The 24282-nt window shown below is 42.9% G+C and overlaps 2 protein-coding genes and 1 long non-coding RNA gene across 20 annotated transcripts in view; 1 reads left to right on the top strand and 2 right to left on the bottom strand.

Moving 5' to 3' along the window:
• Nucleotides 1-105: 105 nt before the first annotated feature.
• Nucleotides 106-4620, bottom strand: Tmsb10-ps5 (thymosin, beta 10, pseudogene 5). Of its 3 annotated transcripts, XR_015686498.1 has the most exons (4): nucleotides 4492-4620; nucleotides 3699-3841; nucleotides 3400-3513; nucleotides 106-661 (listed from the first exon to the last, which is right to left on the bottom strand). It is a non-coding gene; the product is annotated as a thymosin, beta 10, pseudogene 5 (long non-coding RNA). The 3 variants fall into 3 exon arrangements; XR_015686497.1 differs by lacking the exon at nucleotides 3400-3513; XR_015686499.1 differs by lacking the exon at nucleotides 3400-3513 and having other exon boundaries at nucleotides 4224-4620.
• Nucleotides 4621-4666: 46 nt separating this feature from the next.
• Nucleotides 4667-11632, top strand: Ndufb2 (NADH:ubiquinone oxidoreductase subunit B2). The gene is given in 4 exon segments (NM_001108624.2): nucleotides 4667-4799; nucleotides 8398-8542; nucleotides 10276-10374; nucleotides 11553-11632. Coding segments are annotated over 3 exon segments (318 nt in total). The 5' UTR covers nucleotides 4667-4701; the 3' UTR covers nucleotides 10351-10374; nucleotides 11553-11632.
• Nucleotides 11633-11708: 76 nt separating this feature from the next.
• The window catches only part of Braf (B-Raf proto-oncogene, serine/threonine kinase), a 135394-nt gene continuing 122820 nt past the window's right edge, over nucleotides 11709-24282 (bottom strand). For 10 of the 16 annotated variants that reach the window (XM_087655568.1, XM_087655565.1, XM_087655557.1 and 7 more), the window contains 1 exon segment: nucleotides 15697-22762. In XM_087655568.1, the coding sequence (XP_087511694.1) occupies nucleotides 22740-22762 (23 nt within the window). In that variant the 3' untranslated portion in view covers nucleotides 15697-22739. 16 annotated transcript variants of the gene reach the window in all.

A 24282-nucleotide genomic window follows, 5' to 3' on the forward strand; every position in this document is an offset into this window, starting at 1 on the left:
TTGAAAAACCAAAAAAAAAAAAAAAAAATCTAGATTTTACAAAAAGTTGAAAGTCATTTTAAGTTTTATATGGGCACTTTCAATACTAAGAAAATTTTAAAGGTATAATTGGCAATTTGGGTAAATTTTAATGGGGTTCAAATTATCTTGACAATTTCTAACATTTGCTAATTTCTTTCTGAAGGTATTTTTCTTTCTTTTTTGCACCAGGTATGTTTTATTTTCATCAATCATACAAATAATTTTCTATAATATCCTAGGGCAAACTGGTGAAATTTGGCAGTCGGATTAGTGGAGGGGTCCCCTTCAGAGACCCATGGGCCGGTGGCATCGGTGCGGAGTGCCCAGGTTCACAGTGGAGCTTGTGGCTTGCGTCCATCTTGCAGGTGGCTCTTCCTCCACATCACGAGAGGGTCTTGGAGATGAAGGGGTGGGGTGGGGGAATCTTCACAGGCTTTTAAGAGATTTCACTCTTTTCCTATTCAATGGTCTCTTTGGTAGGCAGGGTGTTCTCCTGTGTCTCGGTTTTCTTCAGCTTGGCCTTATTGAAGCTGGCGATTTCCCCATGTCCGTTTTGTCTGCCATTTTCTTACAACTTGTAGATCCTCATTCCGAGGTCATGCTCCAAATGCTCCCACTCTCGTTGCTACAGCAAGAGACCCTGAAGGTATTTTTCAATGTTAGAACAGTGAGGCTGGTGGTATAGCTCCACAGTGGAGGCTCGGTCTACCAGGTCTGTGGCTCCAGGGTCAACCCCAGCACCACCTACCCCATCAGTGGCTGTTGTAGAGCCAACAGCTTCCTCTCTTCGTTGGTGGGGAGGGGACGTAGCAAGCCTTTGAGAAATAATCATTTCTGTTTTCTCATACATCCACTTTGGGTGACTTACTAAGAAAGATGAGTGAGGGCTGGGGAGACAGTCCAGTGGTTAAGAGCTCTAACTGTTCTTCCAGAGGTCCTGAATTCAATTCCCAGCACCCACATGGTGGCTCACAACCATCTGTAATGGGATCTGATGCCCTCTTCTGTCATGTAGTCACACATGCGGACAGCACTCATATTCAAGAGTCAATGAACTTCAGCCTACCTGTAATACTTTAATACTAGGAAAGGAGAGAGTAACAAAGGAATAGGAATTTCCTGAGAACAAGCTCTGAGCTTGATAATATCTTAAGTGACTTGTGCAGATGAAAGGCTTTGGTGTTCAGAGAAGAAAGCTTTCTTGTCCTAATTCACAAGGTTAAGTGCCCCAGCTGGGGTTTGACTAGATGCCTCCCACTTTCTAAGGTCTTTTCACTGTGTGTGAAGTGTACATGTGGATGTTGAGATCAGAGGACAAGGTCAGGTGTTGGTTGTCTCCTTCCGTCAAGGATTCTGAGGAAGACCTAACCCTATAAAACAACTTTTATTCTTTTGTTGTAATTGTTGCCTGGGAAGCTTACAGCCTCTATCCGCTAATGTAAGCCTAGTCCTGGAAGCTTCTAGCCTCTGTACAATCTAATCTGGGCCTAGAATGCTTTCAGCCTCTTAGACTTGTTGCTGAGTAAGCTCACCCTCTCTACCCTTTTCTGAACCCTGGCTGGCTGGTTCAACTCAGCTGTTCTGGCTCAAACTCCTCTCCCAGCTGATTTATTCCACCTGGCTTTTCTCTCTGCCTCTGAATCGCTCTGCTTTGCTTCCAGCTAACTCAAGCAGTCGTTTTGAATCTTCTGATTCCTTCTCATGTTCGTTCTGAGTTTACCTGTATCTAGCTTGTTCTCTCTTCAACCTGTCTCTGTAAAACTCTCCCAGTAAAATTGCCTTTTCCCTCTGAGCTGCTCGCTCTGCTCTGCTCTTCTTCTCTTCCCCCTCCTGTATTCCTGTACTGTACTCTCTTCCTCCTGTGTGATCTCTCCTTTAAGTAGCTTCCCTTTCCCCTATCTTCTTGTGAGAGTTGGGCAGATTCTATTCTGTCAAATCTTTCTGTGATTCATCACTTTGTCTGTCACTCAATTAGACATCACTTTCAAACATGGGTGCTTCCTTCTACAAGCTAACTGTACCTTCATTGTTTGGTATTAAAGGTAAGTATTAAGGGTGCGTTTGTATTCCAGCCAGAGGGGTTAAATGTGTGTCCTAAGGACTGATCCACACAACTAGAAATAGGTTCAAATATCCCGTAACAACCCAGGTTATCAGGTATGCATGGCTAACATGTTTACACACTGAGCATCTCATGGGCCCTCTATAACCTTTTAGAAATATAAACTGTGTGTGTTCTGTAGTATTGCCTAGAACTAGACAGCTATGTAGTTTGAGAGGTGAGCTTTCCAGAAAGAACTGAAAAGTGCCCTTTCCATTCATGAGCTGTTTCTCTTAGTGGGTTGTATGAGTTGCTAAAAGGAGTGGTGCACAGTAGCCCAGAGAAAACCATGCCTTTGACTATAAACTGCAAAGTCAACTTCCATCCATAGAATTCTACAGGTTCAGGGTTCAGCCGAAGGCTTGGATTTAGCAGATACAGTTTGCCAGTCAAAGTCAGCATCTGGGAGCCAAAAGTTGGTGGGATGGACTGAAGCTTAGAAAATGGAGGGGCTATTATCTTTAAAACTGCAGCTTTGGGGAGCTAAAAGCCAAAGAGAAACTATTTCTATTTAGTAAAGCCAGTGAAGTAGCTTAGGCTCAGTGAGTGAAGGTGCGGGCTGCCACGCCTGCCGACCTGAGTTCAGTCTCTGGGACCTACATGACAAGCCGACGTCTGCAGATTTCCCCTGACCACGTGTATACAGTGGCACTTGAGGATCCACAGACATAACAGCCACACACAGACACACATAGACACACACACACACACACACACACCACACAGACACACACACAGACACACACACATACAGACACACACACACAGACACACACACACACATAATAATAATGCAAGCCTGATCGCAGATGGCAGGAGAATAAACTGCTTGTGCTCTGACCTCTCATGCATGCCTTGGTACAGGTGAGCCCACACATAACACTCAAAAATCTGAGTTTTGTTTAGGTTTAACTCCTAGGGCAGGTTTCCTGTAACATACAAGGGCAAAGAGGCCCATATGTAGGCACAGAAGGCAACTTGTTAGTCATATTTGATGTTCCCAAGTCACTAAGTTCAGGTCTGGCCTTGATGAGTACTTGACTCTTGAAACTGAAACACCATAGTGATTTTCTAGTGTGTGGAAGGCTAATGTTATAACCTAAAAGTGCATGTTCTGCAAACAACCCCAAACCATAAGCTGCCAGGGACGATCTTGTTGGATCAGTATTTTTGGTATCACAAAGATCCCTACTAGAACATAGCGAAAGTAATCCTGCAAGGCAGTGTCTTTTTTTTTTTTTTTTTAAATAAAAAATGTGTGCCATAAGCCAACTGACCTTGCAAGCACACTAGGGCAGGAAGTTCAGTTGTTATTCTAACATAGGTGATGACTGTGTCTCGTCCTATTGGAGAGAGCTCCACCTCAGAATCTGCCATGGTTGGATAGCTCCCTATAGATGCAAAGGAAGGAGGGAAGGGGTCAGAGGCTCTTGTCATCAGAATGAAAGGCCTTTGTATAAACAAGTTTTCCAGGTGATTAAAATACTTGAATAGAAACTTTACAAGGTGGAGATTTTTAGAGTATTGGCCCTTTGTATGTTAGCCACTTTTTATAGAAAAAAAGCCCGTTTCTCACCATCTCTTGAGGTTGTTAGCACAAGTCGTAGGTTTGGAGTCTATCCAGATTTGGACAGAGGCAATATTGACAGAGAAAAGCAGGCTGAGGAAGGACGGTTATTTTGTTAGTAGCCAGTGGAGCCTTTGTTTCTTGAAGGAAATCTGAAGTGAAAGAAAAAAAATTAAAGTTATTCGGAAATATTACAGTAAGCTATTCTGTAGATCTAGTAACTAAGAACAGAAATGCAGGTTTTGTTTTATGGAGATGAGCTTGAAAATTCATGTTCCCTCCCCACTCAAGGGAGGAGACTGAGTGCATCTGTGCGTCTACGTGATCCATTTGTGCTGTAGCTCCCACTGCAAGTACGGCTGAGGTCAGGTCTCAGATTTCTTGGTGATTGTTAGCCTTAACCGGACTGCCCTCACGTCCTTGTTTTTCTGCTTGCTTATTACAATAACAAGAGAGAGAGAGAAAAAAAAAAAAAAAAAAACAACAACCAAACCTAAGAACCCCGAATGGTCTAAGGATTAAGGCGTTAGAAACCTTTACTCATATTCCTGGCCGCCTTATTCCAAGGAGGCAGGGTTGGGTTCCTCAGGTGACTCTGATGCCAGCGGTCCACGTTCTGAGATTTAACACCTGGCTGCTGGTGAATCATCAGGTTTCAGAACAGTACTGGAACAACGATGTTATAAACTAAACATGGCATGGTTCAGAAAGGACTTAGCCTTTAACAAGGGCCCACAGTGGCAAGAACACGCACGAAAGCACCGTTCATATAAGCCGAAGCAATAAGGTCAGCTAAGAGCACCTTGCCACGCTGCGTCACGAGACAGCCAGAGCTCCTCCCAAAGGACGATCTATCTGCCCGTTAACCCGGAGCCTCTAAGGTCCGCCAATAGTCTGAGCTTGTCCGCTGTGGCCTACCATCAGCCCCGATAGAGACGCGCGACGCAGTGACGTCACGTTCCAGGACTCGGGGAAGTGACGCATCAGGGGTGGGGACTGCTCTCCCGCTAGGATGTCTGCGCTGGCCCGCCTGGCACCTTTCGGTCGCGTTGGAGGCCGCCTGCTTCGGGGCTGCCGCGCGCGGGCAGCTGGAGACGGTGGAGTCCGTCAGTGAGTGTCGGGTGGGGACCAGGGCTCGGCCGGCTCGAACAGGCAGCGCTGCCATCCCGACGCTGTCACCTTGAAGCAGTCGCCCGAGCGAGTGCATGACACTTTGCTGCCGCCTGAGGCATGCTGGGTCTTGTAGTCGGCCTGGACGGAGACTGTGGCTTTTTGGTCGGATTGGTGGGGTAGAGGTTGGATGGCACAGGGTTAGGGGAGAGAGGCGTTAACTAGGACTTGAGTGCAAAGAATCCAGCCGTGCACAGTCTCCGGGCCTGAACCTTCCAAGTCGCTGGCTAGTGTAGGTCCGGAGCGCAAGGAGACCAGTGGAGATGGGCTCTGAGACCAGAGTGGGCCAGGCAGGGAATGCCTTGGAGGACTGAGGATTTTTCCATCAGTCCTGGGCAGCCACGGGAGACCTTAAGGTAGTAAGGTAGTAAGTTTGTTATTTTCACCATTAGGTACATTTTTACTATTAAAATTTGGCACTTTTTTTTGAGCCTCACTTTGTAGCCTCGACTGGTCTGGAATTCGTTAGTGATCCTTCTGTCTCTGCCTTTGGAGTGCTGCGATTAAAGGCGTGGCTTACTCATTTTGCCTTCTCTATCAGAGATTTGTAAGACTCATAGCTTTATTTGTTGTATTGATATTTCTCTCTCTGTCTCTATGTGTCCCACACCCCCACCCCATACTATCTCTCTCTCTTGACTGAGCTCGCATAACCCGGCAGGTTTTGTCTATCGAGAATTCCTTTAAGATCTTCATACTCTTACCTTCTTGAGAATGCCTCCAGCTCAGTCTCACTCTAAATCCTTCACTTGGATTTCCCTTACCTCCAACCGGGGAAGGGCTCCGCTATTCGGCTAAATCCCCAGCCCTTGGTTTGGATTTTTGGGCCACAAAAGGTCCAACCCAGGTATAGTTTAGGTGCAAACCTACCTGAAGTTTGGGCTCTGGTAACGAATTCCAGCTCTCTTCCCGTTGGTTTACTATTTTTTGCCCTTTTATTATAGGGCTACAGCTTGATTCAGAAGTCTAATGATTAGGCCACTTGTTGTGGGTCTCCTAGTTACCTGAGTGGAATCCCTGTGAATGCCAGCTCCAGTACTTGCTTCCCAGCCATTTGTGCTCCGTTATTGATGCTTGAAAGAGAACCTTTATTTATTTCATTTGGCATCATGTTTATTTTAATTGGAAGTTTCCTCAGGGTATCTAGATTGCCACAGTGCATTTAGTCTAGTTTGTAGCATGACAAACAAGTATTTGTTGAAATTTTTGTCTTCCTTCCTCCCTCCTACCACTGCCTTTCTTTCTTTCTTTCTTTCTTTCTTTCTTTCTTTCTTTCTTTCTTTCTTTCCTTCCTTCCTTCCTTCCTTCCTTCCTTCCTTCCTTCTTTCTTTCTTTCTTTCTTTCTTTCTTTCTTTCTTTCTTTCTTTCTTTCTATCTTCTTTTTTTGGAGACAGGATTTCTCTGTGTAGCCCTGGCTGTCCTGGAACTCACTTTGTAGACCAGGCTGTCCTCAGACTCAGAACTCTGCCCACCTCTGCCTGCAGAGTGCTGAGATTAAAGCCTGGCTGCACAGATAGCTCGTGAGTAATACCTGTTAAATACAGTTGGCATGGGAATTCCAGAAGCCGTTCTGCTATCTTCTTTAAGTGGTGAAGCAAGGACTCCCGACAGTGGCTGAAAGTAATAGCTGAGCATGATGTGGGGAGGCCTTGCCGGAGGATCAGGAGATTGAGGCCAGCCTGGGCTACACAAGAAGATCCTGTCTATAAGAGAGTAGAGCATAGTGATTACACTCCTTTAATGTCAGCATTCAAGAGACAGAGGCAGAGGATGATGAATTCCTGGCCAACCTGGGCTAAATAGTGAGTTCAAGGACAGCCCGGGCCACACTTTGAGGATAACTAAGATCTCATTCGGAGCCTTCCAATTGAATGTGCTAAAGGCTGGGTAAATATTTACACAAGAATATAGAGCTTTATCACCAAGATGACTTTAGGCCGATTGGAATTTCGAGGAAGTTTTTTTTTTTTTTTTTTTTTTTTGTGTGTGTGTGTGTGTGTGTGTCTCCGGGGACCAAACCCCTGTTAGGAAACTACTGTATCATTGTGCTACACTCCAAGCACAAGAGTTAGGTCTTTGCTTAATAAAGTGAAAAAGAAAACCAAAATTATTGATGTTATTTGCTTGTAGGCAACATTCTTGGGCTTTGTCATCAAAATGCTTGTGTTCACATTTGTAAAACAGTCACAGCATCTGTCTCATAAAGTCATAAAGTTAAGACAACAGATAACAGTCACAAAGTCCAGTATGGTACTTGCACATGTGAATACGAGTCCCTGCCTGCAGTCTTTCAGAATGGGAGAGAATAATAAAAACAGTCCCAGCTCGTCAGAGTAGTCAGGGCTGAAGAGTTGGTTCAATGGGTAAGAACAGGAGCAGCAGAACTTGAGTTTGGATGCTGGCACCGGGAGGGAAAGCCAGGAGTTGCCCTCTGTACATATAACCCCAGTGCTGCAGGAACCAAGTCAAGAGGATCCCTGGGCCCAGCCCCAGGCTCAGTGGGAGATCCCATGTCAAGGGGATGTGGTGGAGAGTGATTGAGCAAGGCTCTCCCTCTTCTGCTAGGACAAAAAGATGGGCAGAGGTTGGGGAAGAACCATAGGAACATTGCTATTTACAAATTCTACAGTAACCTACAGGACATTTTAGTGCGTTTTTGCTATGCTGGGCTGAAATTGTTGAACATGTATAGGCATTTTTATATCTGGTTCTTCGCATCAGCATATGATTTTACTGCTGAATAGGTCACATGCCTTAAGTATATATGGTTTAGTTAGAGTTAACTTACACGCTCACAGTTCCGGTAGAATAAGTAAGGCCCTGACGGACTGTGTTCCACAGCTTGCCAAGAAATGCCTGACGGACAGCTGGGATCTTCGCTTACTGTTGCAGCTTCTTTGCCTTTTTCCAGAGGTATTGGAGTTTTAAAGATTTTCTAAAGGTCACCTTCCTGTCTGATGGTCTTTTTAGATGTTTAAAGAGTTTCTGGGATAAGGTCTCCTGCAGCCCAGGCTGACCTTGTGCTGCTGCTGCTGCTGATCTGTCCCCAGCCTTTCTCCTCCTAGTGCTGAGTACAGGTCTGTGCTCCAGTGCTTGCTTCTGGATAAAGCTTGCACTAGGGCACAGATGTATGTCATCTCTGAAGTACACTGAGAAAGTACACAGAACAAAAATAATTTTGATTTTCTTTTTTGGGGAGGGTAAGTTAATTACCGACTACTTCAGGTTCTCAGTTGTTCATACAAAACTTCTGGGGTAGCACCCCATAACCATCACCAATTTTTCTGGTACAAAATGGTGACTCTTCACTAAATGAAACCATACATTGGCCTCTTGTCTATTCAGCTCCTTTTCCTGCTCCCCAAATTTAAAGCAAGCTAAGTGAAAAGCCATTATACAGAGGGAGTAGGAGCCTGCCAGTCTGTATTTTTGTGATGAGATGTGCTAGCTTCAGCTTTAAGGATGCTACAGAGAGTTGAGATGAGTTCTCTGAAAATGGAGTAAAAAAGCGATTTTTTTGTATTGCTTTGTCTTCTAGTGTTGGCGATGGTGGACACATTCAGCCCCGGTACAGGGAGTTTCCCCAGCTTACCCAGTCCCAGGTGATCCATGGTGAGGTCTTAAGCTCACTCATGTGGTTCTGGATTCTTTGGAGATTTTGGCATGACTCGGATGCTGTGCTGGTAAGTACAGGAGAATGGTTCTAGTCCTGATTTGACAGCAGGAGAGGGGAGATTCATGGATAGCTTAGCTTGTGTTTGGAGATTTTTTTTTTCTGTCCAGGTATATCCCTTTACCACCATATTGTCATATAACCTAGTGAAACTTGTCACTTTTGGATCTGTTTATATGACAATGTACATTTTGGGGATCTGCGATTTGTGGTGTCCATTAGGTAGCCACATGAGGAAGGGTGGTTAAAAAGAATTCTAGGGAGCTGGAGAGATGGCTCAGTGGTTAAGAGCACTGACTGCTCTTCTAGAGGTCCTGAGTTCAAATCCCAGCAACCACATGGTGGCTCACAACATCTGTAATGGGATCTGATGTCCTCTTCTGGTGTGTCTGAAGACAGCTCAGTTTATTCACATACATAAAATAAAAACATCTTTAAAAAATTAAAAAATAATAGTTGTAGGATTGGTGGGTTACACATCTTCATTTGTGGTCAGATTTCACTTCAATGGTTTTGGGTAGTGTGTAGCCCAGGCTGCGCTCACTTTCCATATAGGTGGGACTGGCCCTTAACTCCCAATCCTCCCTCCCGTCCCTGCCTCCTAAGCACTAGGCAGCCTAGCATTCAAATGCTTGGCATCCTCTAGTCTGTCTAGAGGCCCAGAGCAACTAGATTTGGTTGACCTCAATAGAAGATAATTTGTCTTGAGAAAAGGAGTTATTGGTGATTCTGTTATTCTAGTGCTTGTCACATTTTTAGACTCTTGTTTTCTAGGAAGTTTCATCCTTAAGACTTTGAAACCTTGAGGTTGGTGGTTGAGCATGTTTAACAAGAATGAGTCCCTGGGGTCCAATCCCCAGCACTGAAAAAGACAAGAAAGATGGACGTTGAAACTTATGAATCTAGGACACTTTGAATTTTAGTAAATTTAGATTTGTTTTCAGGATAGATCGGGAAAAAAATCCAATAGCTTCTTCAGTAACAAAACTCTCTTTAGCTGGCAATATGGCAGTTTGGGCTTGACAACCTGAGTTCCATCCGTGGGACCCATGTAAAGGAAAAAGAACAGAGTCCCACAAATTGATGGTCTTCTGACTCTCCAAGGTGAAGGTGGGCATGTGGCATGCATAAGGCCACATGCATGACAAGGAAATGTAAACAAAGACGGTACACAAGGTTGTATAGGTTCAGAACTGTTAGGCTGCGCTGCTCTGTCCTCTTAGCACATCTCTGTGCCCTTGCTTCTCGGGAAGGAGCTTTGGCTGCACATTTCCCTGATGTCGGAGGAGACATCAGCGTTTCACTGTAGATCAGTCATAGTAGGCAGTAGATGGTACTGCAGCAGAGAGGGCTCCAGGTCAGGATAAGGCACCATCCACTTGAGGCTCCCAAAGCCCAGAGCAGGAGTGAAGAGCTTTTGTGAACATTTCTGTTTTGCCATGACAGTAATATTGCTGAGATGAGTATATATGAAATCTGTGGCCTCCACTTCTTATTCTCCATCATAAACATACGTATTGGCTTAGGCTGCTACCTCTAAAAGAATCCAAGCCCCTGGGTGATGTCATTGAAGTAGGTTGAGCCGGTAACCGGTTAAGGGAGGATGCTGCATGCTGTGTGGCAGGTGTTAGCTGTGGTAATTACATTGTTCATTCTTCTTTCAACATTTATCTTGAAACTTCATTAGCTGCATTTGTGAGTACAGACCCTTGACTTTGTTTTCTTTTGATCCGTTGTCACCAGGGTCACTTTTCATATCCAGATCCATCGAAGTGGACAGATGAAGAACTGGGGGTCCCTCCTGACGACGAGGACTGAAAGTGTAAACTCCTCTCTGTACGAGTAGGTTTACCCTAAAGTTCTTGTTTTTTTTTAAAGATATACACATTTTTATATACATCGATGTTTTCCCTGCATGTTTGTCTATATGAGGGTACCAGAACTGGAGTATACACAGTTATGAGTTGCCACGTGGTTGCTGGGAATTGAAACCAGGTTTTCTGGAGGAGCAATGAGTGCTCTTAACTATAACTAATGAGCCATTTCTCCAGCCTCTAAAGTCTTTAAATTCTGACTTGTTTTGCACTCTTTTTTTTTTTTCTTTTTTTAAAGATTTATTTATTTATTTTATGTACAGCATTCTGCCTGCATATGTGACTGCAGGCCAGAAGAGGGCACCAGATGTCATTACAGATGGTTGTGAGCCACCATGTGGTTGCTGGGAATTGAACTCATGACCTCTGGAAGAGCAGTCAGTGCTCTTAACCACTGAGCCATCTCTCCAGCCCTGTTTGGCCTTAGACAAGTATATCCCAACAGCATGAAGCACAGCCACCATGTCTGTGTAGCCATTTTCACATTTGCTAGCCTGTGCCCCTTTAGTCTTTCTTTTTATCATATATTAAAAACAAAGAAGTATTTTTAATATTGGGTTATAATTTTGGAATACTACACTCAATTCTGCACAAGTAGATCCCTGGGTTCAGTTGCCAGCACAAAATAAAGTGTAACTAAACAGAAAGGACCTTGTGAAACACTCGGGATGTGGAGGCAGGAGGAGCAGACAACAGTACTACAGCCTGAGCTTAGAAGACTCTGCCAGGAGCAGCTGGGTGGTGGAGCAGCCACTGGGAGGCAGAGGCAGGCAGATTCTCTGAGGTACAGGCCAGCCTGGTCTACAGGGTGAGTTCCAGGACAGCCAGGGCTACACAAAGAAACCCTGTCTCAAAAACCAAAACAACTAAACACCAACAACAGAACAGTTCTCCTCTGGCTTCTGGAATACAGTGGTGAGTTAGAGTTGGTGGCATGTGGCTGCGAAAGGACGCCCTGTTCTCACTGTTCACATGGGACGATGGGGTCCTTACTAATTTGCTGGCCTAGAAACAGTGACTTTGCTTCTCTCTCTGAAAGGCTACTCAGAGCTCAAAGATAAAAGCTTAACTGGGTAAACAAAATTATGCATTTGGATTAGTACAGGCAATAGTTCTTAAAACTTAACTACTTTTCTTTTTCTACAGGAGCAAGGTGAGACAATTCAAGAAATTACAGCCCTCATTAAAGGTGTAAATTAAAGTGGCTTGCCAAAATGAGGAACCGAGTTCTGTTTCTGATGACAAGTGTCCTTTATTTCCTATTCTCTAACTGCTTGCTGGTCCAAGTGGTTTGTGCCCTTTCAGCTGATCCTCTTGGGTCCCCTGGGATGTAGGTAGGTATTCTCTGAGGCTATCAAAGAACAGATGGTTCCTTGCTAAGCATCACACACTGCATAGTTAGGTTACGTTGTGCTTATACATATAAGGACCATGCCTCCGCCACGTGTGCCCACAGGTGATGTGACCATTGGATGTGACCAATCCAGCTTGATTGTTGCCCCAGAGGTTAGGGGTCAGGAGAGTCCATTGCTTTCAAGTGGCCTCTGGTAGGACTCAGTCACACCTGACTTAGATAAAGTTTTCTGTTTTTTTCTAAAATGTTGTTCCAAAGTTCCCTTCCACTTTCTGTGGCACCAGAGCAGTTATGAGGAAGTCCTCCATCTACAGAGAAAAGTCTGCTGTCAGGTACCTAATCACTCATCAGGTCGGTCACTTTGGCCATCGGAACAGTGCCAGGATTGGGGGTGGGATGGAGTTCACACCTATAATGTCAGCCTTATGAAGAGTGAGGCCAGGGGATGACAACCTGTCTCAAAATCACCCAGACAAAAAGATTTTTTTAGAGTACTTTAAGAAGGAATGACAGGTGGTAAGTCAGCAATCAGAATTGTGAGAGAAGTCCACTGGATGCTGTGGTAGGGCAGTGCCTTAGGGTTTCCACTGCTGTGAACAGACACCATGACCAAGGCAACTCTTACAAAGGACGACATTTTTTTTTTTCTTTTTCTTTTTTTCGGAGCTGGGGATCGAACCCAGGGCCTTGCACTTGCTAGGCAAGCGCTCTACTGCTGAGCTAAATCCCCAACCCCAAAGGACGACATGTAATTGGGGCTGGTTTACAGTTTCAGAGGTTCAGTCCATTATCAAGGTGGGAAGCACGGCTTCCAGGCAGACATGGTGCTGGAGGAGGAGCTGAGGGATCTACATCTTGATCTGAAGGCAGCAGGAGACTGTGTGCCGTTCTGGACATAGCTTGAGCACTGGAGACCTCAGAGCCTACCCCACAGTGACACATTTCCTCTAACAAGGCCATACCTCCTAATAGTGCAACTCCTCATGGGCCATACATTCAAACACAAGAGTCTGGGTCCAAACCTTTTCATATTACAGATGATTTAGCTGTACTGAGTAAGTAAGGTCTATAGAAGGTATGTTTAAGAACAAAATGACTTACCAAGGTCTAGAGGAAGATAAGGTTCTGTTTGAGAGACTGTCTGAGGCGGCTGTGGACAAGGAAGGAAAGAGTGGGACTAGGTGGTAATTGTAAGCTTCCGTCAGTCATTACGTATCCCCAACCAACTTGTGGCAGGCTTCATACTGTAATACGACAGGTTTTCCTATAACACAGATAACTACTTCCTTTTCTTCGGTTACCACAGAGACCACAGTAGCAGTAGAAGCTGAAGTAAGTGGACAGCTGCCTTTCTCACTGGCAGAGTCCTAGCTATAGCACTAGGGACATGTCCATGCGGCTGTGTTCCCATCTGTGTGAGTGTGAGCAAACTCAACCAGTCCAGCAGAGGGGTTCTCACTCACGGCAGTAGAGCCACTTAAAGTCACAACAGTGAGTTCAAGCAGGATAATCCCGGTAGTTCTTTACCTTAAAGGCAAAAAACAGTAGAGTTATGGGAAGATGGGGTGGAAATTTGCCAAGCTCTTCCTGTTAGTAGAAAAAAAAAAAAAAAAAAAAAACAAAACCAAACAACAAAACATGGCCAGTGGCTGCATTCCAAACTGGTTTACCTACCTACTTGTGAGTCTCCATGTACAACCTGAGAGATAAAGCACTTCAAGCTCTGGGGGTGTTACCAGGTGTGACCCTAAGTCTGTTTTACTTGCTCTTAGTGTGGGGAAGTACTCAACTTTAATCTTGTGCCTTAATTTATTCCTCATTTGTAAAACAGTTTAGACTATGCCCAGCAGGAAGGGAATATTCTCTAAACCAGTGGTTCTCAACTTTCCTAATGCTGCAGCCCTTTAATAGGATTATTCATGTGGTGACCCTCAGCCACAGAATTTTTTCACTGCCACTTCATAACTGTAGTTTTGCTACTGTTGATTTGTAATGCAAATATCTGTATTTTCCTGATGTTTTTGATGACCCCTATAAAGGGGTTGTCCGACCCCTCAAAGGTCGAGAACCCATATAGGTCAAGGACCACTACTCTAAATAAAAGCAACGGTTTACTTTTGTGACGAATATTTTTAGAATATTTCATCTAACATTTCTGACCACCCTGGGATCGTGGCGTGACTTTTGCAGGAACAGGATGGCTCTGTTTTACTACTACCTTGCCATCTGCAGGATACAAGTGTGTACTGTCAGGGAACCATGAGCAGCCCAAGCTGCTGTGAGGACCTAAGGAGCCTCCACTTGCTGTCATTTTCTCTGACTTACCTGATTGATAAGGACAGCAAGTGCAAGTGCAGCACTGTCTGGCAAACATCCTCTTCTGGGAAGTCAACACTCTAGGTTTCATTACAAACCAATTGTGTATTGATGGGTTCTGACTGCTTAGGTAAGGCACAGCCTTCAGTTTCCTGGGATGAAGGCTCTCTTTCTAATGACTCTCAGCTAGTATTGTGAGTTTGGGAGATATTCAATCCAGGCAGTAAGATACACTGATCACAGCCCTTTAGAAGAGCTGGCATGATAGAGATCTTTGTGAAGGCATTTTGAAAGGTAAATAAAACATCTGCTTTTTATTGGACACTTATTTACATTTCAAATGTTATCCCCTTTCTCCTCTGCAAACCCCCTATCCCATCCCCCATGCCCCTGCTTCTATGAGGGTGCTCCCATACCCACCCACCCACTCCCACCTCACCGCCCTGGCATTCCCCTACACTGGGGCATCGAGCTCACAGGACCAAGGATTTCTCCTCCCACTGATGTCAGATAAGGTCATCCTCTGCTACATATGCAGCTGGAGCCATGCAAACCATTCATATTCTGGAGATGAGTTGTATGGAAAACTTCCATGTATGATACATAGAAAAATAACTTTTGTAATTAGACATGGTCATTTAGGAAGCCAGTTTGTAAATACAGAATAGGTTTTTTTCAGCTGAGGAAACTGTAGTTCAGAAATGCTAAGTCCTGACAGTATGTGTAGGTTGGAGAGGCACACACAATGGAAAGGTCAGAAGTAGATCCCTCAGGCCGTGCCCTCCTGCCAAATACCCTTCGCACTGTTCTTGGGGTTCCCAGGGATGGCGCTTTATTTATTTATTTATTTTTAAAAAGATTTATTTTTATAATTATCTTTAAAAAGATTTATATTTAACGTATATGCACTGTCACTATCTTCGGACACACCAGAAGAGGGCATCAGATCCCACTACAGATGGTTGTGAGCCACCATGTGGTTGCTGGGAATTGAACTCAGGACCTCTGGAAGATCAGTCAGTGCTCTTAACCGCTGAGCCATCTCTCCAGCCCCCAGGGATGGCGCTTTAAAGCTATCTTTTTTTCTGGAAACTGTCTACTAGGTTGATGTATTTTATCCAAAGTTATTTCAAGTGTTTTTCAAAATAAAAGATTCTGAAATTAAATGCATAAAGTTGATGGGTTAACCAGCACCGAGTGAGCACAGTTGTTCACTTTCAGATGTGTTTGTGGACAAAAATCTGTACTATAGAAAGGCTGTGATTGCAAGCTGGGTCACAAGGGGAAAACAGTTCTGAGATCATTTCTACACATCCACTTGCTTTAAAATTTTAAATTAGACCTTCAACTGTGTGTTTACACAGAGAACAGTTACTTTAAACCAAATATGCAGGTCACAACACTGTTAAATGTTTGAGGGTCTTTCTTCACCAAAACTGGATGAAAAGTCTACTCCAAGCTGGCTTTACTTTACCATGCAGGAATCTGGCCAACTTTAACTCCACCCATCAAGGAACCATCAGCATTGTGAAACCATGTGTGCATTTTAGCCTGGAAATGACTGGCAGCAGCTGGTGCCTTCTATTATTGGATGGCAATGCTAGAAAAATAATCTTAAGGTTTCTCCATGCAGTCAATCTTTATTATAGCAGTATTCGCATATTCACATCAATTACATAGCACTTTTTTGGGGGCCTTTTTTTTTTATAATACAGAGTTTTTAAATAACTTTACACAGAAATAAATTTCTTCAATTTGATTTTCAGCTATCTTTTTTTATTTAATTCTCCATGCTTTCTATCCAAACTGAACAATATTTTCCATTATACAAATTTACATGAGAAAAACTCCAGAGTACAAATGAAGGGACCTGAGCAGGTAAGAACTAAAGAATTAGGAAGTAGGTATAGGGAAGAAAAAAATCCAAGCAAACATTGAGGAATAAGGGATAAGAGACATCATCCATTTGATTGAAAATAAATGTCTTTTTCTTATGAATTGAAAAATAAGCTTTAAAAATAGTTACTCCATTATAATTTTTGCAAAGCAGGTATAGAGAGGTCTGTGGATAATGAAAAAGTCCCCATCTTTTCCCTGGGCACACCCCAGACTCCATGAGAACCTTTTCAATGCTTGAGTGGAACTGAAGTGACATAAACCCAACCTTTGGCAGTTATAGACAAGAGGAATGTATGAGTTGCCATGGGTTCCGGTGGTGAAACAGGAGCCATAGTAATTCACTGCAGTTCAAACATGAAGCATTTCCTCCCCTCTCCCTCACTGGAGACTTGCCCTCAGACCTTTTAGGGTGAGGCTTGGTAGATGCTCAGAGTTCTCTTTTTCCCTGGTCTAAAGCCCAAGACTGGTCTATTTACTAGAAATGAGGAGACATGATGAATGGTGAAGTCCATCCCCTGATGAGTTAGTTGTGTGACTGACTATCTTAGGAGAGGCAAGTGCTGTAGAAGCAAAGTGTCAGAAGGACACCCAACAATGGGAACACCATAAATTCTGGTACCAGGACACAATCCGTTACATAAGGTGACAGTGAAAGCCAAGCCAAAGTTGTATTGTGGAATGGCCAAGGAGATGACCCAGTGAAAAGTGTTTTCAAATAAAGCGAGGAAGAGTACAGCGCGCGCGCACACACACACACACACACACACACACACACACACACACACACACACACACAAACACACACACACACACACACCTGGTATGTAAACTAATACAAAATGAAGATAAATAAGACATCAAGGCTAGCTACTTAGACTGGAAGTTAACTAAGAAGGCATATGCTCACAAAGCTGGTCCTAGTCAGCAACGGAACACACATAAACGCATTAGAAAGGAATGGTTTAAAAAGTTCACAGCTTAGAATAAGCACATTATTGCACTCTTGCATTGTATTCCGGTGATTACAGCTAATCTCCCTCCTTCAGTTTTCTCTGAGGCCCTAGATTTAAGTGTCACCCTGCCTTATTTTGGTCCATTTTCTTCCATTTGTGCCCAGTCTGTGAGCTTTGTGTGCTTAAGCTAGCTTGCAGTTTCTTCATGTAACTCACAGCCCAGCCAAACACACATGGGTTCAACAGTCTTAAAATAACAGTGATTTCCAAGGCAACAATAGAACTATGTAACTCACTCACAACCCCCATTCCAGCTCTGTAAACACAGCCTTCATGTCTGTCTCCCCTATGTACACTGGAGATGGGAACCAGCAATTGTGGGTGCTGGATAATGTACTCAGCCTGCCAGGAAAAGCAAATGATTTGCACAAAATGTTTTTTGATACTAACAAGAATAAATATATTTCAGTTCTGTTTTCAAAGAGCACTTCAATCTACAGAATTCTTTACAAAAAATGCACCACAAAAAAAAAAAAAACAAAAACAAAAAAACCAACACACTGGCTGTTGTCCTCATGCACAACTGGTTATATAGCTGCAGTTAGTCAAACCAGGTAAATAAAGTAAACGGTTTAGTGATACTGAGTAATTCATAAAAGGGACAGTTGGAATGGTGGAGACTGAAAGGACCCACACTTCTCACTTTACTAAGGTGTTAATGTTTGTGTATTTACGATTGTGTGTGTATGTTTTAACTGTTAACATTTTATACTGGGAAATGTGGCTTAGTGGTAGAACCCTTGCCTAGTGCATACAAGGCCCTTGGTGCAAGCCCAGTGAAAAGAAAAAAAATGAGGACGTCAGATTCTATCTCAAAAGTACCTTATAGGAACTGTTAATTTTTCCTTTCAAATGACAAAAGTTAGGACTAAGTTTCCATTTAAATGTCTCTGTCAAAATGGAAGTAAAAATAAGTTATCTGAAACTATTGAAGTTATTGTCCCATGAACTGGTCCACCACACAAATATGCTGGCCCTTTCAGCTGCTTCTGGCATTAGTAATTCACCTTGGTGTCTGAGGGAAACAGCTGAAGGATAACTGGGGAAAGCACACGGAGTTCCTTGGGGATGGTGAGGACAGAGATGCAAGTGCCATAGCATGGAGTGTCCAGCGTCCACACACTGCCAGGTCTCTCACATTCCAACGTCCCTGTATAAAGACACTTGAGGGACACCCCTGCCTTCCATCATGCACCAGAGCAGTCAACAGCACTAGCCAACTCCATTTGCAAACAGGACTTGGGAGGCAAGTTCACACTTGACGCTCTGAAAGCTCAGTGTCTAGGTTGGCAGCATTTCTCTGAAAACAGATCAGATCCACACTTGTCTTTTTCTCATTGAGTTAGTACACGGTTGCTGCCCAGCACACACTATTTCAAAACTAAACTACAGCAGCATCTTAAAAGGTCAAACATTTTGTATAAAAGTTCCATGCTTTGAAGAGCCTATGGGAGTAGAAAAAGTTTCTCTAGAAATGTCACTTAACTGTATTTTCAGTCTAGTTGCTCTATGTGGTAAATATTTCTGGCTATACTAGGGGTTATGTGCTTTAAAAAAATATTTCACTGAAAATTTACCATTTTCTTATTTTTTTTAAATGTGAATTGGCTATAAATTCTTTAGTGCATTTTTCTTCCCAGTCTAAATTGCACTGCACTCTAAAAAATATTATCACAGCTGAGTTAAACCAGACTGGCCATTCTCTTCACAAATCACTGATTTCTGCTAAAATGCTAGCTTTTTTATTGCATCATGAAGGCACAGTAAGAACATTTGGCAAATTGTCACGATATTTTTCTAGAGCCTCCCTACACTGCTTCACTCCTGTAAGCTTCCTGCTGTCTCTACTCAGAGTGAGCTCCCCATGTGTACTCAGTGAGCTCCCCATGTCTCCTCCGGCTGTGGTTTTATAAACAGCTTATTGGTTGACATCTGCTGGCCAAGGTGCTGATATATTAGTACTAACAGTGCCAACATGGACAAAGAAGAGAATCTTAGGAAAAAAGGGTATTCTTCTACCCTCTTAGCTGGGCAGTCTCTGGCACCAATTCCAACAACAGATACTAACAGTATCACTGCTTAAATGTATAATGCCCTTTAGGACAAAAACGAGTGCTCAACGACAAGTACACATAAAAGTTAAAATTGTAAATCACCTTCATGTTCTAGAGCTCCTGACTTTTCATACTCTAAGATAAATAACTATTCATTACCTCATTCTGAGGAGGTAGTTTTTTTGAAGAGGTCACCTGAACCCTGAACTGTGTTTCCAACTAAAGCTAGACGCTGAGGTTTGCAAAAGGCTGGAGGTGGGTGTGCAGAGGGACAGGTGAGATCTACAGAGGGATGAACAGCAGCTCTGACAGTGCCTGACAAGCACAAGACATCACGTGATAAAAGGGGCGGGGCTGCACCAAGACAGGAAGTCTCTACAAGGTTTCTGGTTGACAGTGCTTAAGTCTTAAACCACATCTTTACAGAATACCATCATCAATCTAGCACACAGTCTGTATCCCACTGTCTTTAGCATGTTTCCTCATGCCTTCCCCAACCTCAAATATAGAAATGGGCTGTTCAGGAGCCAGAATCTGACAAGTTACAGAGAATCTTCGTTGAAGATGCACTTAAGTACAGATGCTATCACACTGGATATTCTATTTGCAAATTCCTTCTATAAACTAAACTACATTTTGAGGTTAATAATATCTCAGTAGTAGAGTTTGGGTCCTGTAGCTGAATAGTGAAAAAGCCCATCAGGAATACTATTTATTTAAATAGAAACAGTTCTATATAGTTATACTCAAACCTTTCAAAGACTTCACTCTAAACAAAACAGATGTCAGGAGGCACTGCAGGCACTTCAAGGCCTGGCAGCTGTAGCCTTCCAGGAGTGAAGCAGCCACATTCTGTCTATACAGTCACCCATAAAGTGCTCTGCACAAACAAGGACCAAGACTTCCTTGTATTTTCTTAGGAGCTCAATAAGATTATCTGCAGTCTAAAACCAAAACCAATAAAACCCACAAAAGAAACTCTTTTTATGTTGTTTGTAAATGATAAGAAATAAACTATTTGATAGGAAATAAGGTTTAAATATTAATTTCTATCTTTTATAGTCTCTATTTAAAAAACAAAACAAAACAAAACCAACCCTCTCCATACCCTGAGCCTGGTTTCTGGGCACAGCTTCATTTAGTATCAACTCTGCTTTCCCTTTTCAAGTGAGACGTCACCCTCTACTGAAATGAGAGGAAGGAGGAAGTCTGTCCCTTTACATTTTGTCTGGACCACTCACATGCTAAGTTCCCTCTCTAAGTGCTGGCCCTGTCCTCCAGCACCGAGGTGGCCTCCAACATGGCAACCCTTGAAGGCTCTCACTACTCAGCAAGACCTAAATGTGTATCTGTGCCAAACCTAGCTCTTTCTACCTGATCCTGGATAAGGGGAGCCAAGCCATGTCAAAAAGCATTTGGAAGGTAACAATGCCTTTCTGTGTGGCACATCACATGGAGAGGCTATTTTTCATAACAAGCACAATATCTTCTCAGCTTTGAAAAAATTTAAGACTTTTCTCTATTTATGTAAGACTTAAAAACACACTGTTGTTAACTGATTAATAACTTCAGAACACTTTCTAATTTACTGGGAATATATAAAACTTTCAGTAGGTCTTCTTTTGATGACATTTTAGTTTTTACTTTTTATTATCAATTAATTAATTTTGTTTTTTTCGAGATAGTGTTTTTGTTTGTGTGTAGTCTTGTCCTGGAACTACTCTGCAGACCAGGTGGGCCTTGTATTCAGAGATCCACCTGCTTCTGCCTCCTGAGTTGCTTGGATTAAAGGCGCACACCACTATCACCACCATCTGGCAATGAGTTTAGCAAAATTCATCTAACTGCTCTGAGTACGCTTAAACACATAGTGGTATCAATTATAATTTGAAATTTAAAAATAACTCAAAATTCCATTTTATTTTAGATTTGAAAGTATATGTGTGTGTGTGTGTGTGTGTGTGTGTGTGTGTGTGTGTGTGTGTGTGTTTTGAAGTTCTTGGCTTGAAGTTGCTAAGTACATATCCTTTAATTTGCATCTTTAAATCCTGGAGATTCAAGCTTCCTGGATAGGAGAGGTGCTGGCCATTAACACATGCAGTTATTTTCTTTACAACTACAGTGACTTTCTATCGCCTTGAGTAAAGGCTATGGGAAGCTGTGGCTAGGCTGTACTTCTAATCTGTGCAAAGACTTAGCGATCTATAAGAACAACTGGTGACAGGCCTCACGCTTTCCTACAACCCCAATGTCCCTAATAGTTCTATTTCTACCTAGGGAACTCAGCTACTAAATTACCCAACCTTTTGAAGACCAGGCTTGGGGAAAAAAGGAAGAAGAAGAATGAATGGAGACACCACCACTTTTATTTTAGGTTGCATATTATAGATAAAAGACTAGAAAGAGGATGGAGGATGTAGTGTAGGAGTGAAGTTGGAAGAAACAATGGGAATGTTAGCAAAGATGTTAGTGTGGATCCAGCAAGTACCATTTATTTAAAAAGTATAAATAATTGTCATTATGCTAAGATTTCCCATAATTTTAGGTAGAGAAAAGGATAATAACCATTTTTTAAAAGTTGTTTACAATTAACAAAAATATAATTTTCAGGGTATATAGTCTTTTGGGAAGTATTCGTTTATTCCAATTAAACCTGAAAATTATTTTCTTCGTTTAAATAAAAATAGAAGAAACTTAATAGAAGAAATTAAGACCTGTACCTTACATTTAAATTACACAAATGTCTCACATTCAAAACTGTCAGTAAGCAGTTTTGTAGGCTTTTAATTAGGTGTTGTCCACGGTGTTTTATGTCCTGGACAAAGGAGCCACGTAAGTATTTGGTGACTGGAAGAGCTGAGAGGAAGATATGGACTGTATTTTCCTGAGAATTTGCTACATTGTGGAGGAAACAATCCCCCAACCCTCTGCTCAATTGCTGGACCCAATGAGAAAAGGCGGCAATGTGTGCCAGCACTGCCCAGCCCGAGTGGTTAGGCGGAGCCCAGTGTGCAAGGCAACCCGAGGTGAGAGAGCTGGAGGTGAGGAAGAAGATGCAGCATCCCCTTTTCTCTGCCCCCAAGGCAGTCTCTCCTCAACACTCACCCACCACTTAAATTTAAAGAGCTTCACTGTGATAGCATTGGTTGAGGACTGGACAGGTGCTACACAAAGGGTATGCTGCATTTACTCCATCCCTCGGAAATTAACGGTGGTGGATAGGGAAAGTGCTCCACGACATAATCCCACAACAGGCAAGAACGATGCTTGGTGATTGAAATCGCCCCATCAGATGACCAGCCACAAATGGATCTGGTGGTTAGAAGGGCAAAGTTGACTGGCAGACTTTCCATAGCAATTTTTCCCAAGCTGCAGCAGCAAATTCTTTCCATCATGCCTGACCACCAAAAGGGCAGAATTCGGGGTCTCTCCTCTTTCTTCTTGGGAATGGGCAGAGTTGTATGCACATGATATTTGTGTTGAAGAAGAAACACGGGCAGCAGAGAATTCTGGTTCCTAAAACATTCTTCCCTCTTTTGTTGAATAGGAAATTCCATTCTGTTCCACACGAGCTTATGCATTGAAAATTTTGTATCTTTAAAAAAAATTTGAGGAACAGAACTGTGTTTTGATGTTAACAAATTGTATGAACACAAGACTTAAGAAATAAAGAGTAGATGCTGCCATGATGGAGTGGCTACTTGAAGGCTGCAAATTCTCCTGTAGAGGGAGGACAAGAGCTGATTTTAAAAAGTTATCTCGAAAGAACTTCAAGACAGAAAAGCCTTATTTGGATCTTACTGGAAAGGTGGTCAGTTAAATCTATCACAAACCTTGTAACGTAAGTCACTGGTTTAACCCTCAAGCCCTAGAATCCACAAAAGAACAGTTCAGCTGTATCAAGAAAACAACAAGCTCCAGGAACTGTCACAGGTAGGGGTCAGGCTGCAGGTCAAGTCACAAACAGCCTTGCAGGCCTCACACAGTGACCTTCCTACTTTGCTGCTTCAGTACTGGGATCATAGGAGTGTGTTACCTTGCCTGGCACTAAATAATTTTGCTGTTTGTTTTGTTTTTTTAAGATAGGGTTCTCTTATGTGGTACTGGATGTTTTGGAACTAGCTCTGTAGACAAGGCTGACCTCAATTTACAGAGATCTGCCTGCTTCTGTCTCTGAGTGCTAGCCCCATCCCCGAGTCATGTTGCTAGTCCCAGCTACTTGTCTTTGTAAGTGCTGTCACCGACTTTTTTATTTTAAAGAATATCTTGCTATATAGATGACCTCAGATTCATCAACTTCTGCCTTAGAGTCCTGGATATTATTACCATTGATTTTCTATTATCTAGTAATAACCTCTCCGGTGTTTAATTTCTGTCAGATTTGGACTGGTTGCTAGGGAATGTTGGCATGTCTCATATATAGCAGATTGCTAACGACTGGTGGACTGAATCCTAAGCTTTGTATGCTGACAGATCAGCAAGATGGTCTTGACCTTGCCACCTTCTTTCTCTTCCTCATGCTGGGACTACCAAAGTCTCAGCTCTCTAATCAGGTTTTACTAATTAAATTTTGCTTTCCTAACCTGAATACAACTAACTGGGCTACAAAGAGTCATACTATTTCTATCAAGGATTCTTTTTAATGATTAACTAATAAAAGGCACTGTTGAGCCAAAAGACCACAGAAGGCAGTGAGGCACAGTGGTTCCCACTTGTAATCCCAGCACTTGGCAGGTAATGGTAGGAAAACCTGAAGTTCCAGACCAGCCTGGAATAATTCAAAACAAAAATAGCACCACTTAACAAAAATATACAGAAAGGGAAAGTAATTTAATTCTAGTGCTTCCAATTTCTTTGTATCGCTGTTACCTACAAATTTTACCTCCCATATTTTAATACACTTCCATTTTGGTCACTTTCCCAGTGAGCCAAATGGGAAGGGGAAATCAATTACTCTGCACTCTATGAGTAATGCTTGGGAGCCTGCGGGACAGCACGTGAGTTTCTGAGCAGCTTGAGAGAGCCTAGAAATGCCAATGCTGGTGAGCTAATACAGGAGAAAAGGAGAAAGTCAGGAAGGGAGGGGAAGGATGAAGTGTGAGAGGGTCATGAAGACTACCAGTAGGGATGAAGGGTAGCAGCAGTGAGCAGAAAAACAAGGACAAAGACAGGAACACACTAGTAAGACAGGTATGCTGGGGGTTAGAGAAGGAGCTCCACTAAAAAACATTGCTCCATGT

Source organism: Rattus norvegicus, chromosome 4 (assembly GCF_021556685.1).
Source record: "Rattus norvegicus strain SHRSP/BbbUtx chromosome 4, alternate assembly SHRSP_T2T, whole genome shotgun sequence".
Lineage (NCBI taxonomy): Eukaryota > Metazoa > Chordata > Mammalia > Rodentia > Muridae > Rattus > Rattus norvegicus.